The sequence below is a fragment of the Falco biarmicus genome, chromosome 12 (genome assembly GCF_023638135.1).
Source record: "Falco biarmicus isolate bFalBia1 chromosome 12, bFalBia1.pri, whole genome shotgun sequence".
Taxonomy (NCBI): Eukaryota; Metazoa; Chordata; class Aves; order Falconiformes; family Falconidae; genus Falco; species Falco biarmicus.
Genome location: NC_079299.1, coordinates 17,159,228 through 17,174,582, shown reverse-complemented (window position 1 = coordinate 17,174,582; position 15,355 = coordinate 17,159,228). Strand labels below are relative to the sequence as shown.

Genomic DNA, 15,355 nt, shown 5'->3' with positions numbered 1-15,355 from the left:
TTCTGGGTTGAATTTTCTATTGGCGTACGTAGGAAGAACTCTGCTAATGACTGCACCACTTGAGCAGACCATTTAGCTCTCCATCCTCATGCTCACCCTTCCTCCTAAAACAGTCTTAAAACAAGCTTACTGCTGAACTATATACGTAACAGAAAGCTTCAAGCCAAGGTAAAAATTAATAAAGGAAAGAGTAAAATAATTCATATTATCTGTTTTGTGTTGTAAAAATGTTATCAAGAAATATGTCCGGATATTCTTAAAGACATGTTAAGGCAGAACATCTACATTACCGTCTCTCTCTATTATATTACCTCCATTCATCATTCTCTTGCCTTTACTAACAGAAACTAAAATATTAAATAACTTGAATACTAACTAATATCAAATAGTATGACTATGCCCACTTACATGGTTCTGCAGACAGTAATGACAACAGAAAATGGAGATGAAAAAAGCCAACCTTTTCATTGAGTGATCAGAGCATTATATGCATCTGAGAGACAATATGGCTTGACCACACTGCAAACTTCTTGGAAAGTCATTTGCTGCAGGAATCTACAGGACAACCTGCCAAATCTGAGCTTGAAGTCTCAAACACAAATTTACTGATGTTCCCTTATGAAACTTCCTGCTTTTCCACAAACAAATTGCCCTGAAGCACAGAACTTGTGGGTGGTAACTATCTCATTTCAAACAGGATACGCTATTCGTGCATTTTGGAATTTATTAAATTTCTGAAACAAAGCCTATGCATTTGCAGAACTTGTGTTACCTCTCCAATGCCAAACCCAGCACCTAGAAGCACTGCTGCTCATTATAAAGGTCTTGAACGGAGGCAGCAGCCATTTACTCAGGTGGTAGAAAAAAAGTTGTTATGAAATGAAATTGATTTTTCATTCAGAGAAAGACTCAAAACACTGCCGCTAAAATTGGCAAATCACTGTTCCTTCTTTTCATACCACCCTAAGAAAATAAGTCTGCAGCAGGTTTCCTCTCTAAGCTCTGTTTAAGTCATTTTATTCATATCCTGAACCCTGTGCTATGAGGGAATGAAGTTCTCCCCAGGTACCACTGAATCCATCCATATAATTTTAAGATGAATTGATACGTACACTAACACAAATCCACTTCTGGCACAAACAGACGTGAACCAGCTAGGGGGGATATTTCTTCCCACTGCATTAAGATGGTGGGTAGAAGGCTATTACGATCATCTGCTGAATTTCTGCCTTAGATCAGACTGTGATCCTTCAAAAGGGATGCATGTATCTCTTTGAACCTGCCAAAACGGGAATCTGATCTTGGATACCATAAATTCTGTTTCCTCATCAGACAGGGCAAAAAAAGGAAGGAAAAGAAGAAGAAAAGAAAAAAAAAAAAAAAAGAGCTAAGAGTAGAAATAAATCCAAATCAGGAAAAAAACCCTTAGATTTCTATTTCTAAATTTTATTAGCTTTAAGTAGCTCTGTTACCATTAATAAGAGTCAGGAGACTAGCTTAAAGCTTTCCCTTCATCTATTTGGCATACAAATACTCAATATCATTACCAGTTCCACAGAGTACAGTCCTGATTATTGCAATGTATCACCAAGGTTTTTTTAGGTTAATTTTATAAAAACAACAAGGGATCCTAGCATGCCAACAAAAGCAAAAATTCACGGTTACTATAGTAAAAAACCCAGCTCAACCCTTCTAACTCCACATAATACATCTCTTGTTTAAGTGAATCACAAAAGCCTAATGTTTTGTATTCCTGTAGTACCCAAGTACATACTTCAATTTTTTATTACTTCATATTATTTTGTCTGCGGCATCAATACAGAGACAAAAATCTGTGGGTCACTCACCACCCAGGGTGTGACCACACCACCACAAGAAGTCAACTTGCAAAAGCTCCACCCTTAAGAGTTTTGAATATCCTGTTTATGAAAGTCGTCTAGCATGATCAAATGCTACAGCCAAAATATTAATGTATCCCTGCTTTAGATCCTCAGATCTTGCTCCCTTGAGGAACTCAAACAGAACAATATTCTAAGAATATTAACAAGCTGTCTTATCACCACGTCTGCTCACAAGATGTACCAGACTTCCCTTGCCCCTTGCCTAGTGATGAACTGGAATCATATCAGCAGGCTGATGGGATTCTCTAAAGCCATACTTCTACAGCTAAGTGAGGTTGCCACCCCTTTTGTGAGAGAAGTGGTAAATACCATTCTACAGCATACACAAGCGTATTACCTGGGGGTGAGGTAAGGGGGGGGGGGGGGGGGGATACAACCATCTTGACAAAAACTGTAGTGCAGACTAGGCATTAGACAAAGGTTTGCAAACCATCAGCTGAGATGCAATTGACTCCTTATTCCCCATAAAGATTATAGGCAAGACAACAGTTCTACTTCATGGCTGTCAACAATATTGCAGTATTCCACTAGTGCCCATAAAGATATCGCTCAAAGGAGGCATGAGTTATTTACTTTCAACATACAAGAAACTGCCTGACAAGTAATAGAAAAAGAATTCAAGCTGGAAATGCCAGTTTAATCATGCATCTTGAGATCCTGATTTTACACCGCTTTTTTTGTAGCAAGTGGAAGCACCTGTTAAATGACATTGCTTATATTCCACAAACTCTCCCTCAGTAAGTCTGCACCAGACTATGATAAATAAATCTTACCGTATGATTACTTCACATATCCTTAATGAAATTAACGTAGTAGTGATGAAGTCGAGGACATCTGCTGTCAGTAAACCACTTCTAATCCTTCGTATTTTGAGGGCTGGCTGTAGCCAAAAACCCCCTTTCTGTTATAACACCACCAAGACAACATACACAATTCCCCATGCAAAATTTACTTCCTTTTTTATTCATCTTCCCCAAGGTATACTTTTAATATTTCTTGGCCTTCTGAGCTTTGTTGCACTGTATCTACAGTAGTTACTTTTGTGACAGCAAAAGCATCTGCGTTTGACAGCTACATGGCTCTGAAACACCAACCCACCTGCTCGTTTTTGAGTTTTTATGTGTAGAATTGCAAAGCTTCTCAGAAGTTTTCTGTTATTTCTTTCTAAAACTAGTTTTGAGGCTTTGAAAGCAACAGAATAGTGACTTATAGTCTAGGAAGAGAAGGAATATTAGCAGTTATTTAAGAGTTACAATTCCTGTGCCACATGCAGAACTGCTACAGATATAAAGATGTAATCATTTAACAAAACATTCACCATCACACTGGGCAGCAATTAGAAGTTGTGGTTGGTTATGCCAGAAGAATGTATTGTTCTAACTTAACAGGGAGCCATCCAGGAGACAAAAACAAGCCGACAAACAACAGAACAGGTTTTGATAAGCAGTCTGGGAGCAATTATAAAGCAATAAAGTATCCATAAAATTGATAACCTATTTTCAACCTCAGGCTAGGTACAGACCTCATTTTTCTCCAATGATGGGAGCTAACCAATTAGAGCTAAAAGATGACCAGAGTGCAAAACAGTCTCTGGAAGAGTGGATGAGTCGGGAGGACAAAGTCAATTTTACACAAGTGAAACAGGAAGGAGGAAATACTACCAGCTGAAGGTAAAGGACCACGTTACCTCCTTACACAGGCTCTGTGGTGGGTTCTGCAGGCTGCCAGACCTATGGGACTTCTGCATGGAACATTGTGAGGTGTGAAAGTAGACTTTGAAAAGGGATATTCTTCCTTTCTAAATAAAAAATTGCATTATTTTAAGAAGATCACCTGGAGGGCAAGAAGGGTGCTCACTAATATGATTTCTTCCAGGTAAAAGATCTATCCTTGAGACAAACCTGGGGAGGTAATCACAGCCAGTCCCAGGCAGAACGCTGCCCAAAAGGCTGGCCTTTGAGTTGGAAAAAAACTGAAGGAATCCATCTTAAGAAAGGCTTATGATCAGCATCACTGACCTGGTGGGGACATACATGATGCTATCAGGAGTCCTCTCTCCTAAATGTGCTGGAGATGGTGCTTTGAAATATATACTAAAACCAACTATTGATACTGCACTCATTAACTTCTTTTAAAAGCATACCAACATTGACAGGATGTAAACCCAAGTTTTACCCTGGGCAGTCTGCCTCCACAGGAGCCAGTGATTTTTCAGGTGGTACCTCCCATGTAAAGGTTGCTATTATTTCTATCTTTTATAGTCATGACAAACAGAGTACTTCTTCTGGTTCACTCCATCTTGCAATAATATGTCTAAACCAGGTAGCTCTCATTCTTCCTCTACCCAGTCTTCCTCTGTCATTCTAGACACATTTGGGTCAGTATTATGGGGCTCATGCCATGAATATACTGTATATTTTTTTTCAGTTGCCTCAGCCACTAACAAGTACATGACAACCTGAACAATTACTTCCTTAAAATACATAATGAAAGAATTTAACGGGGAAATAAAAAAACAGGAACAAGCTCATCTTACATACAGTCAGAGACCAACCAAACAGTATGGAATGTCTGTAGTTTGGGCCAGCTAAGACCTTGATTTTTAATGTATTATTCTTTTGTTTAGGATATACATCCAGGTAATGCTTATGGCTTTTGCCATCTACAGAGCCCTAAGGTCCCTTAATGCAGCTTTCATCATCTTTTCTTGATACGTGCCATCAAACTACACTTCCAAAAAGGGTTGTCATTAGGAAGGGAGCCCCCAGGCACACATTACACAGTCGCCTGGTTCATATCAATGTGAAATGGGAAAAATAATCAACCGCTTTTAAATACAGCTTTAAAATTGTGCAGTTGAACTTGCCTACATAGGCACATGAAGTATCCTGTTGTCATTCCATGCAGTAGTAAAATTTACTACACTTTTTTTGTAAGGCAATAGCAACTTGACATGTATGACGTCATCAGGTCTTTCTCTCTTAAAAGAGATTTTACAAAGCCGTAAAGCCCTCCTAGTATAACCTTTACTTTGGTCCTCTAGAAATTCTGGAACAGTTTCAGAATTGGTACAAACTATAGATGTATTCTGTTACTCTTCTTCCTTTCCCCCCTCATTGGGTTCCTGTTCTTCCTTTTTCTTCAGAAATGCTTTTTTAAAGAATATTTTTTTTCTGTCTTGCAACTCTGATACTCTTTCTCCATTCCCTCACTCATGAGTTATTTGCCGACTGGTTTAGAGAAAGACCCACACAGGCGAGGCATAGCAGCAGAGGCAAGAAGCCAGCCCCTACTCCTGAATCTGTGTGTACCTTTGCATGAGTCTCACCGCCAACTGTGTTACATACCACAGTGCGTGCAGGGAGCAAAGACGTGTTCTTCCAGGGGCACATGCCCTAGCAAGTCTGTGTCTAGGAGTAAGCATGAACCTGTGGCTTTCACTACCAATATTAATCGCTTCTATCACAGATGACTTATTCTGCTATGCCTTGCAATGCCTTTCCACACATGAAAATTGGCACTAGAAGCTCCTATGCTAGAAGCATGGGAGATAATATTCTTTCCTGCTTTGGAGAAATCAAACTACCAGGCCGCACAAAGGAACCCAGCCAGCAGCCCTCCAAGATATTTTGTGCACCATGTTTTCTTTGTCTTTTCCTGAAACATAAATTATCAGTAGGTGCTGGAGGAAAAATCCAGGACCAGCTGGTCAATCTGACATGGAAAATACTGCATCCCTCACATAAACAACCAATTTCTTCTTCCTCTTCCACCTCCATCTTATCTGTCTTTGAGTGTTTGCAGTTCTCAAGGAACGTCTGACCTTTGACTGTATGATGTGACCTTTTGACTGTATGACATGAGGGGTTTTTACTATGCTTATTACTTGCAAAACACAATTTAGCAGCCACTGGAGTATTTCCTGTTTCAGTCATACCCATGTTCACACTTTGAAGAGATGCTGTCATCATTTTAAGAGCTCTTCCATTACCAATTTTCACTTCGTTCTCAAAGATGCGCTCTGACAGTCTTAGCTCCTCACATGCACAATTTAACTAACCTCAAAAATACATAGAGCAGAGCTATTTTAAATGGTAACATTCAGCTTACAACGAAAAGCATTATATGCTGATACAGCACCATAGTTCTAAAAGATCCTAAAGTATTCAAGCTCACTTTTGGATAACCTCTATCTCACTTGTGACCTTCCTTTGCTCTGGTTTAGACAACATCCCACTCAGCTGCTGGACTACACCTGTGGAGGCCACTCCCCCTCTGCAATGAGAAAGCAGGCTGCCTAAAGACAATGCTGCAAGGGTTTGAAACATCAATTAAATACAGGCAATTCTGAATGCAAGTTGGTCTTCCAGCAATGCAACAGGTTTTTCTGTAGTTTGGCTGAGAAACCCAGCTAGTATGCCATCACTAGAAAGTATTACAGTAGCTTTAATTTTTGCACAGAACAGACAAATTCATTGGTTTGAAAGGTCATTAGAGTAAATTGCAATGAATTCAATTTGTATCCCTCAGATGGATGAACGTATGCAAGTCAAACACAGAACAGTGGAAACCTCTGGCTCCAAAAAGTCTGCTGATTCAAACCTGCTCTTTAGGCAGCCAAACCATCCTTTCAGCTATGCATTATTACAGCTCGTGATTTTCATCTGATCTTCTTCCGCAGCTATGCTATTGCAGCAAATTGTGTCATACGTGAGCATCAAAAGAATGGTCAATACATGAAGAATTTGTTTGTGTTTAACCAGGAAGTTCAGCAAATACAAAATTATTTGTGATACAGACAGACATCATCACAGATGTCTCACACTCATTTCTGCACGTGTAAAGTGACATACGAAGAAAGTACAGGGCGATATATGGGAGAAAACACCATCAGCACAATACTGGAAAAGCAAACAAGCATAAGAACTAGTTTTAAAAACGGAAAGACCATGAAGATAGAAAATCAAAAGAATACCCCAAGCCTCATGTTTTAGCTTCACAGTACACCCAGAAGGAGAGTGACACACCAGAAGCACACCTGATTTAACAGGCTCCTTGTGCATAACTGAGAACAACAGAGCTAGTGAGCAGATCATCCCTGACTAGATGTATTGCATCATGCAGTAAGTCTTACCTAAAGCTTTCTGGGTATTCAACAACAGCCATGTTGATAACATCCAGTGCATGCTGATAGTGCTTCTGAGCTGAAAAGAGGAGGGCCAGCAGATGAAGTGAATTCATATCATCTTTGCACAGCTGCAGTGCTTCTTGAAGATGTTCTATAGCATCAGAAATCTGGAAGGATATGGGATAGAAATAAAAAGAGAATACATTTCTCCTTCAGTTCTATGTTATATGCCAAAGGTAAGAACAAATACTGTCATTAGAAATCCAGAAGTTCTACTTAGGCATCTATGAGGAAGGCTTCTACTATCTGAACAGTCTGCCAAAATTAACAGACTGCATTGCTTGGGAAAAAAAAAAAAAAAATCAAACCACACATTCTAGAGAAAGGAGTCTGCAGCATTACTAAATCACTGCTTATAAGCAGGAGCAGCAGTTGATCCAATCAACCCCCTCTTACTTTGGCATGGTGCTTCTATGCTGTAAACAGATCCATTATATAGGCCCAATTCTCAGCTCCATTGTCTAGGATGGGTGGCTAGCTCTTCACTGAGGGGAGAGCATTACACATCTCTGCTGCATTTTGTCTCTTGTGATGGCTGTGCAGGACCTTTCACGATGTGGATCAAGAACACATAAATTAAGTTTGAATGTTCAAGGGTAAGAGAGTCAAGATTCAAAACGCTGTCAGAAAAAGAAATAACTTTGCAAGCAGTGATATAAAGAGCAGACCTGACACTCACAGCAGCAGAATGTCATGAGAATCAAGCCTCACTTGGCAGAAAACTTAACATCTATAATGAATGTGAGTATATCACATGCTCTTTGTAATCCCATACCCTATTTTAGGCTATCTGTTCAAAAGGGAACTTCTTAGTATGTTTTCTTTCCTTTGGCTACTGCTAAGTTTTATATGGAGGATTTTCTTTAAGATTCTCTAATGTCTGAAATTACTACTTGATTTTTACTTAATTGGTTAAATTATTCCAGATCTGCGTTTGGCCCTGGAAGCCTGCAGATAAAAAAAAAAAAAGTATACATTTCCCTTCCTCATGGATACTTGCCTTGTCCTTCCCTTAAGGGCTGGAGAATGTAGTTCCTCCTTTGCTATTGTGAGAACTTCCCACCTAGCAAAGCTCTGCAGACATTCCCCTGCCTTGGCATACCACTAGTGTCAAATTCCCACCGCCTCCACAGATCACTCAGGTAGCACATAACTAAGGAAAGCAACAGTTACACTGCCTGCAGTTAAAACACAGATTGCTGATTATCTAGATCTCAGGTATACTTCTGGAAGCGTGGTACATATTTTGCTCATGGAACGACTTCATCCTAATGTCCAAGTGACATTTTACTCTTGCTGTGAATCTGCAAGCCAAAGTACTTAACTACTCTATTACTGGTGATTCCATGCAAGTCTGGAGATCAGTGTGACTGCTCCACAGACATAACCCCAAACTGGCATCTGGCCCACAGTTTCAAAACCGCTGAATGTCCTGGCTTAGGTTCAGATTGGGATATATGACTGAGTGCTCAGCTTTAATGAATTACTGCTTGTCAGTGGAGCTACTTTAACCACGTGTGTTATTATAGCCTACTGCAAAGGTAAACACATTGGCTTAAATCACCGGTGCTCCCTCAGCAGCTTACTAGGACAGATTTTCTCACAATGTAAAAACACCAGTGATGACAAGACAACTTGGAATCAGACCATGCACAAGACTGTGATGGGCCCAGATCTGCCCATCCATGAAGTTCTTCAGGAGGTATATAAATCTGACTTGCTACAATGAAGCTGCTATCCAGACTCTTCTTGCTTATTTTTTCTATTTCTCTGTCTCAGACCTGCACAAGTAGTCATAAATAAATTCTAGATTTTGGGGGAAATAAGTTCATTAGAAGAAAAAGAAAACTTGCAAACAAAACAGCTGGAGGAGGCTTTGAGCAACCTGTTCCAGCTGACCCTGCTTTGAACAGGGATTGAACTGGGTGATCTCCAGAGGTCCCCTCCGAACTCAACTATTCTATGACTCTACTCAAAGATTTGGGAAGGTGATCCTAATTTGCTACTATGAATCAGACAAAGAATAATACTTGCAACTAGCGTCTTTACCGAGGGATTTGAAACTGTAAGGATACTTGACCTTACTTGCATATTAACGTGCAAACTAAGTCACTGAGACTTTGCTTTATGCGTGCACATGCCAAACGATCACACAACTGCAAGTTCATACCCCTACCAGAGGCCAGGTATCAAAGAAGCTCTTGGAGTGTTGTAACATACACAAAACAGAGCAGCACAAAAGCCAGTCGTGGTCACTCCTGCAAACCTGTGCCTGCTGAACACGTAGTGACATACTGTTGAAACAGACATAATCTAAAATAATTCTCCCCTGTTCTGTAGCATAGGGTTTGCAATAGTTACATCTCATTTCAGTGCTTCCTTCTAGTACCATCAGAGTCACAGGCAATGGCTGTTTCTGAAAGTTAATCGTGCTTCCCTAACACCTGATTGTTTACCTTGAGCCCAAAAAGGTTCTTCAGTGCTGTAACACCATTAGTACCCTGCACAGTACTGCTGCATAATTAGAAAGATGGACAAAACACAGATGAGAAAAAAACCCCAGCTTTGATAATATGAATAGACTCTATTCCTTTATGGGAATCATTACACAAAACAACCACCTGCAATAGACCAGATGCAATGAAATACAAACTACATTTCTAGAACAATAAAAGCAAGATATTTGGCAGCAGTCAACACAAACTTCTTTTGAAAAGCAGAGATCAACCTACTGACAGATGCCACAACTTATTTATTTAAGTAACTATGTAATTTGAGAAAGATGGAAGCTGGCAGCCCAGGTGGCACCCTGAAACTTCAAGGGTGTATCAGAGGTAGGCTGCCAGTTTAAATTCCCTACAAGTGCTGCACTTTTAAATAATCCTATTTCAGCTGGACTGCAAGTCCAAGTGGGACCCGCAATTAGAAGATGCTACCCTTCTCCGATTCATCTTTCTGTTAAAAAATATACCACATGCGTTCTGCATGGCATACAGGTATATTCAGATCCCACTGATTACGAAGTGAAGATACTGCAGCAAGCCAGAAATAGCATCTTACAGCACTACCAAAATAATGCCACATTATGGATTGTTTAGGCTGCCTCATATATAGCACGACTGATTTCAATAATGCTATACGTTTCCTTAAAAACAATGCTGGGATGTTATAACTGTAGGTATAAAAAGGAAACCAGTATGAACATTAAAAATAGTTCCCAACAGTAGAATGCACTTGCATATTTAGATTGGTAAATGAAACAGGATCTTCTAAGAGGATTTTCTGGCCTTGTAATTTCACATCAGTTGTGAGTTAGCTAATTAATCATTAAAACTACCCTCTCCATCTCTTCCTATAGCACAGGGATTATAGAAAGGAGAACGCTTTATGGACAGGCAACCAAAAACAGAGTTGCTACAGACCACCAGAACTTGAGGAAAGCAGGAGCAGACGTATCTGTGAGTTACTACTTAATTCTTGCTACAAACTGGTTTTGATCACCAGAAAAATCTAGGCCAGGACCTAGACAGAAAAGCAGCATGTTGCTGTTCAGCAGAGGCGGCACTAGCCGCTCTGGGAGAAACAGAGACCAGAACTACCCACATTCAGCATTTATCTCGCTGAAAGACGTGCCTCTCAATACCTACTAAAACCAAGCTCCCCTGCTGGGGCAAAGACAAGATAGCAGTCTCTCCTTCTTGAAACCAGAGTAAACACTGTGGAGAAAACAGCTGAAATACGTTCTCTGGTGTCTTAACCAACATCTATCTTATTTTTACATCCAGACATTCTGGAAGGTGATAGGTGTTTTTTGGATATTGCCACTTGAAACTTCAGGTTTGTTGGCAGCCCACAGATGAAACTGGTAACTGAGACCTCTAATTCTCAGCTGCTGGCCCCTGGCTGTCTTTCCCTTCCTGTTTTCATGCAAAGAAAGGTCAAATCAAATCAAGTATTAAAATGGTATGAAACCCCCATATGTTGTTTTTATGTTTCTGATACTGATTTACATGGCATTCAAGGTCAAAAACAACACCACCACCCAAAACGAGAAGGGAACCTGCACTTAAAATTAAAAAGAGTGCTGACTCTCTAGAGTCATTTCCATAGAAACTGGCCTGCTAAAAAAAAAGGCAAGGCATTAAAATCAGTGAGCTTTAAAATATTCATTCTACCTTGTTTTTGCTGATCCAAATGCTGTTGCCACAGAAACAAGAGAAGCAGCCGAACCAGCCGCAGGGAGTGGGGAGTTACAGGTCTCCTCTGTGGATCGGCTCGGCTCGGCCAGCTGCCAGCCAGGCGCTGCAGGTGGAGATCACCACCACAGCAAACACTGACCTTGGCCTTGTGGCACTTCAGCTTTGGGGAAAAACCAGATTGAGACCCTCCTTATAAAAGAGGATATTATCCTTTGTATTTTGCTGAAAAACCTACCCGAAAACACTGCAGGGCTGACCTAGACCCTCCAAGAGTCACTGGAGTCCTCCCAGCAACCCCAGCAGTCTTCAAAACACAGAGCTGCGCACACAGAAACACAAGCACAAAGCACGTAATCATCTTTCATTTTGGTTGCCAGTGGTTTTCAACTGCCAGCTCTGTGAAAACCCTTTATAACTACCCCTCTTCTTGTCACATCCTCATCGCATGTCAGAAGGAAGCTTACACTTTTCCGTTTCCCCTTTCCCTTGCCCAGTGCTCACAGAGACAAGTGCTATTGGAAGTATTTTACAGAGTCTTCCAAGAAAGATGAATTGCCCCAACTTTGCTTGGCACTCTACTGGTCAGCTGCCTCTCTTGCTTTGTTCAATGAAAATGCTCTATGCAAGCTGATACCTAGATTTTTCAGCGTTGGGTAAGGTTACCTAATTTATTGCCCTTGCCTATGGAAACAAAAAGACCTATTTATTGAGAATAACATTCAGGTATTATATTATAACCTACTGTGCAGGAATGGCCTGATTTGTTGGTATTGTAGCATCACCTGATGAAAGCCTAACTGTGATGTTCAATAGTTAATGCAATCTACCAAAAAAAAGGTATCATTTATCTTTCAGTTAATTAGAAGGAGAGTATCTTAGATACTTTAAATAATTAAGGATATTAAAAATGCATTACCAAATGTTTATCAGTAAGTAAACTGGCAAAAGAAGAGTAGGACATTTTATAGCAGTCTAAAAATAAAGATGTCTCAGGTATCTCCCCTCTCTCCAAGCATACGTTAAAAGATTAATATCTCACTAGATGGAGAAGAGCAGAAGCAGCATCGCAGGAGTCAGGCTGACACTGCATAACACACTTAGATCACACACCTATGGTAGCAGGGGCAACTGGCAGAACATCAAGGATGAAAATACACAGGTGAGGTAGACAAAAGAGAGAGTGAACATGAGGACAAGAGACTGAATGGAAAGAACAGGAGGGAAGGGAAATGATGAAATGAGATATACGAAACAACACTGTAAAGGCAGGCTACAACTAGAGAAAAAGAAAGGGTAATGAGTTAAAATACAGCAGACCAATAATAGTGAAAACAGCAAAGAACCAATTACAACAAAAATCTTGATTTTTAAGGATAGCAGCTGAAAAGCTGTAATGCTTTTACTCGTGGAAAGAAGCAGAAGAGGCAGCAGATCAGACAACCCCCCTAAGAGGCAAAAGCTGTAAGAGAAAGGAGGGTAGCTGGATATTTTTTAATGAAAGACCCTGAGCAAACTGCATCATAAAGCAGCCAGTAGGCAGATGAGAAAGTTAAATAAGCCATTTTAATTACTCTTTCTTATTGCAGGCTCCCTTACAACACACTGCTCTCATTATGAAAGGGTTACAAAAGTGGCATTATCAAGAGTGTGCTCTCTTGGAACAATTAGTTTAACCTAATGAACACACAGCTCCCCTAATTAGCTCAGGAAAGTAAGAAAGATCCAACTGTTTGACTCTGTAGTGTAGACTAAGGAGAGAAAACTGCTGCAAGCAGGAAGCCTGCCAAAGGAGGAAACTATGATGATGAAATTTCAAATCGAGTTAGAGAAGCATTTAAAAAATAGGGGCTGCTACAATAAAGACTTTGGCTTTTAAACAGAAGGGACAGAGAAATAAAACACATCCCAATTATAAACAGAAGGGACAGAAAAATAAAACATGACCCAAATGTTTTTTCTGAAAGGCAGTGCAGCGTATTTTCTGATCAGCTTAATTTTTATGAGTTAACACCTGCAGCAGCATTCAAATGCCAACTAATCCCACTCGCTGCAGAACTCCAGCACCCGTCAAAGCCTAACGCTGAACGTACCCAAGTATGGAATAAACCAATCCCCAGCGCAGACAGCATGCGATCTGGTGTGATACAGAACTGGGCAATAATGAGAGAGCTTTTGGAGTGGCCTGCAGCACGGTGCAGCATGATATCCAGGAAACACACCCCACTCGCCCCACACGGACAAAGTTGCTCCAAGTGGGAACAGCACTGCTCAGGATTTAGAGCTGAATGCATGCCCTAGTGAAGGTCATTCCATGCACTACAGAATAATTATTTAATAATAACGGAAAAAAGCCTTACACAAACATATTCTGATTGCTTGCTATAGATTACAATGCAGGAAGGAAGGGATCCTTAGCAAGTCTGGGTCTTGTTCAATTGGACTGTCCTTCTCCCACCCTCTCACGGCTCAGTAGTTGCCAATTACTGCACATACCTGTCTGACAAGAGCCAGCTGCAGTGATAGGTAGAGGATGATTTGGTGATCTTCTGGGGCCAAGTCACGCGCTCTTTAAGGACGATCACATAAAAAAAAAAAAAGAAAAAAAAGTGACTGTTAGCTTGTACTTCACCATGAGTCACACACAAGCACAGAACAAAACCCAGTCCTCTCCTACTGAAAACCAATTCAGTAATGGGAGCACACCGAAACTAGACAAAAAGCAAATCAATCCTGGCCTGGCTAAGCCAGGCTTACAGGAACAAGTATGTGAAACACAACTGCCAGGATGTTATCCAACTTACATGCTCCTTCACTAAATACCATTTAATGTTTTAGAACTTGGATAACTGATATGCAGGAAGTAGCTCTTAACGCATGGCAAACCCATTAAAGCATTATTTTAAGTAATTTAGGTGAGGGAGATAGTCGTTCAGCTTGTTCCTATATTGCCACTTCTCAAACAATAGCAGAGTTTTAGGTTAGCACTGAAAAAGTAATAATAGTTTCTGCAGTTGTTGTGACTATGAGCATCTAGAGGTCTAAAGATCATGAGCCCATGATGTGAGCTGGTGCTCCAACACACAAAACATCCTCCGCCCTGCAGCTTCTAGTCTAATGGCTGACAGTAGACTCCTGATGTGGAGAGGGAAGATAATGAGGATTTGATGACAGGAGCTGAGCCTGGGCCAAAACCAAGGCCCTTACTTCTCAAGCCTGGACCTCTTAGATACTACCTTCTAGCCCACAGCAGGCAACAGTGTGCACTGCAGGGATCCTGTGGCTAGTGACAGCTGTAGTGTCTACAGAACCAGACACAGAGGCCCTTCACACAGGCTTGTGCAGTGCAGCAAACAGGGATGGACAACCAGGGCAGAATCATCCCGCTCAGACTACACTGAGCATGAAACGGCAGTCTGAGCTTGCTAGCCCGTGGAGAAGCCATTAACCAAAGCAACATGCAGGTAAGTGTTTTGAGGACCTAACTAGGAGCAATGTGGGGCACTGGCTCATGCCACACTGGCAGCCCAGCCCTGGGACCAGTGGATTATTGCCTTGCTGACCCACAGAGCTCACTCCTAGCTCTGTGGCACAGGGAAGTCACTTCACGTGGAAGAGATGGGGAAGAGGAAAGTCCCTCGTAGCTGATCGACATTCCTGACACCTCTTTTTGGGCTGCATTCCAGGATCTGCACCTGCATCACCCTGCCCGAAGCAAGTACAATTAATGTCCTCATGAAGGAAAAACAACAGGCTCACAAGGCTGGTGGTTAAAAACCCTACCAAAACTATTCATTTGCTAATAATAAACAAACAATCAAAAGAATTACTTCAGGAAACAAACCACACACCATTTTAATGGCAGCCACCTCTCAAATGCCATCTTAGCCTGTGAGCAGGAAGTTGTTGGACTTGTTTTTTATAACTAATGTCTCTAGAATGAATTAATTCAATTTGAACTGAATGTGTCCTGCAACTTTGCAAGTCAAAGCAGCACTAAAGGCTTCTGAAGCAATGCCAAAGACATCAAGGTCTGTACTAATTGCACAAGTCATTAATTTGTCTCCCCA

General features: G+C 40.9%; 1 protein-coding gene across 5 annotated transcripts in view; it reads right to left on the bottom strand.

The window, feature by feature from the left end:
- Window positions 1–15,355, bottom strand: part of TTC7A (tetratricopeptide repeat domain 7A) — a 172,435-nt gene that overhangs the window by 85,439 nt on the left and 71,641 nt on the right. For all 5 annotated transcript variants that reach the window (XM_056356842.1, XM_056356841.1, XM_056356840.1 and 2 more), the window contains 2 exons: window positions 13,782–13,854; window positions 7,036–7,196 (listed from right to left, as the gene is read on the bottom strand). In XM_056356842.1, the coding sequence (XP_056212817.1) occupies window positions 7,036–7,196; window positions 13,782–13,854 (234 nt within the window). The remainder of the gene's footprint in view (window positions 1–7,035; window positions 7,197–13,781; window positions 13,855–15,355) is intronic.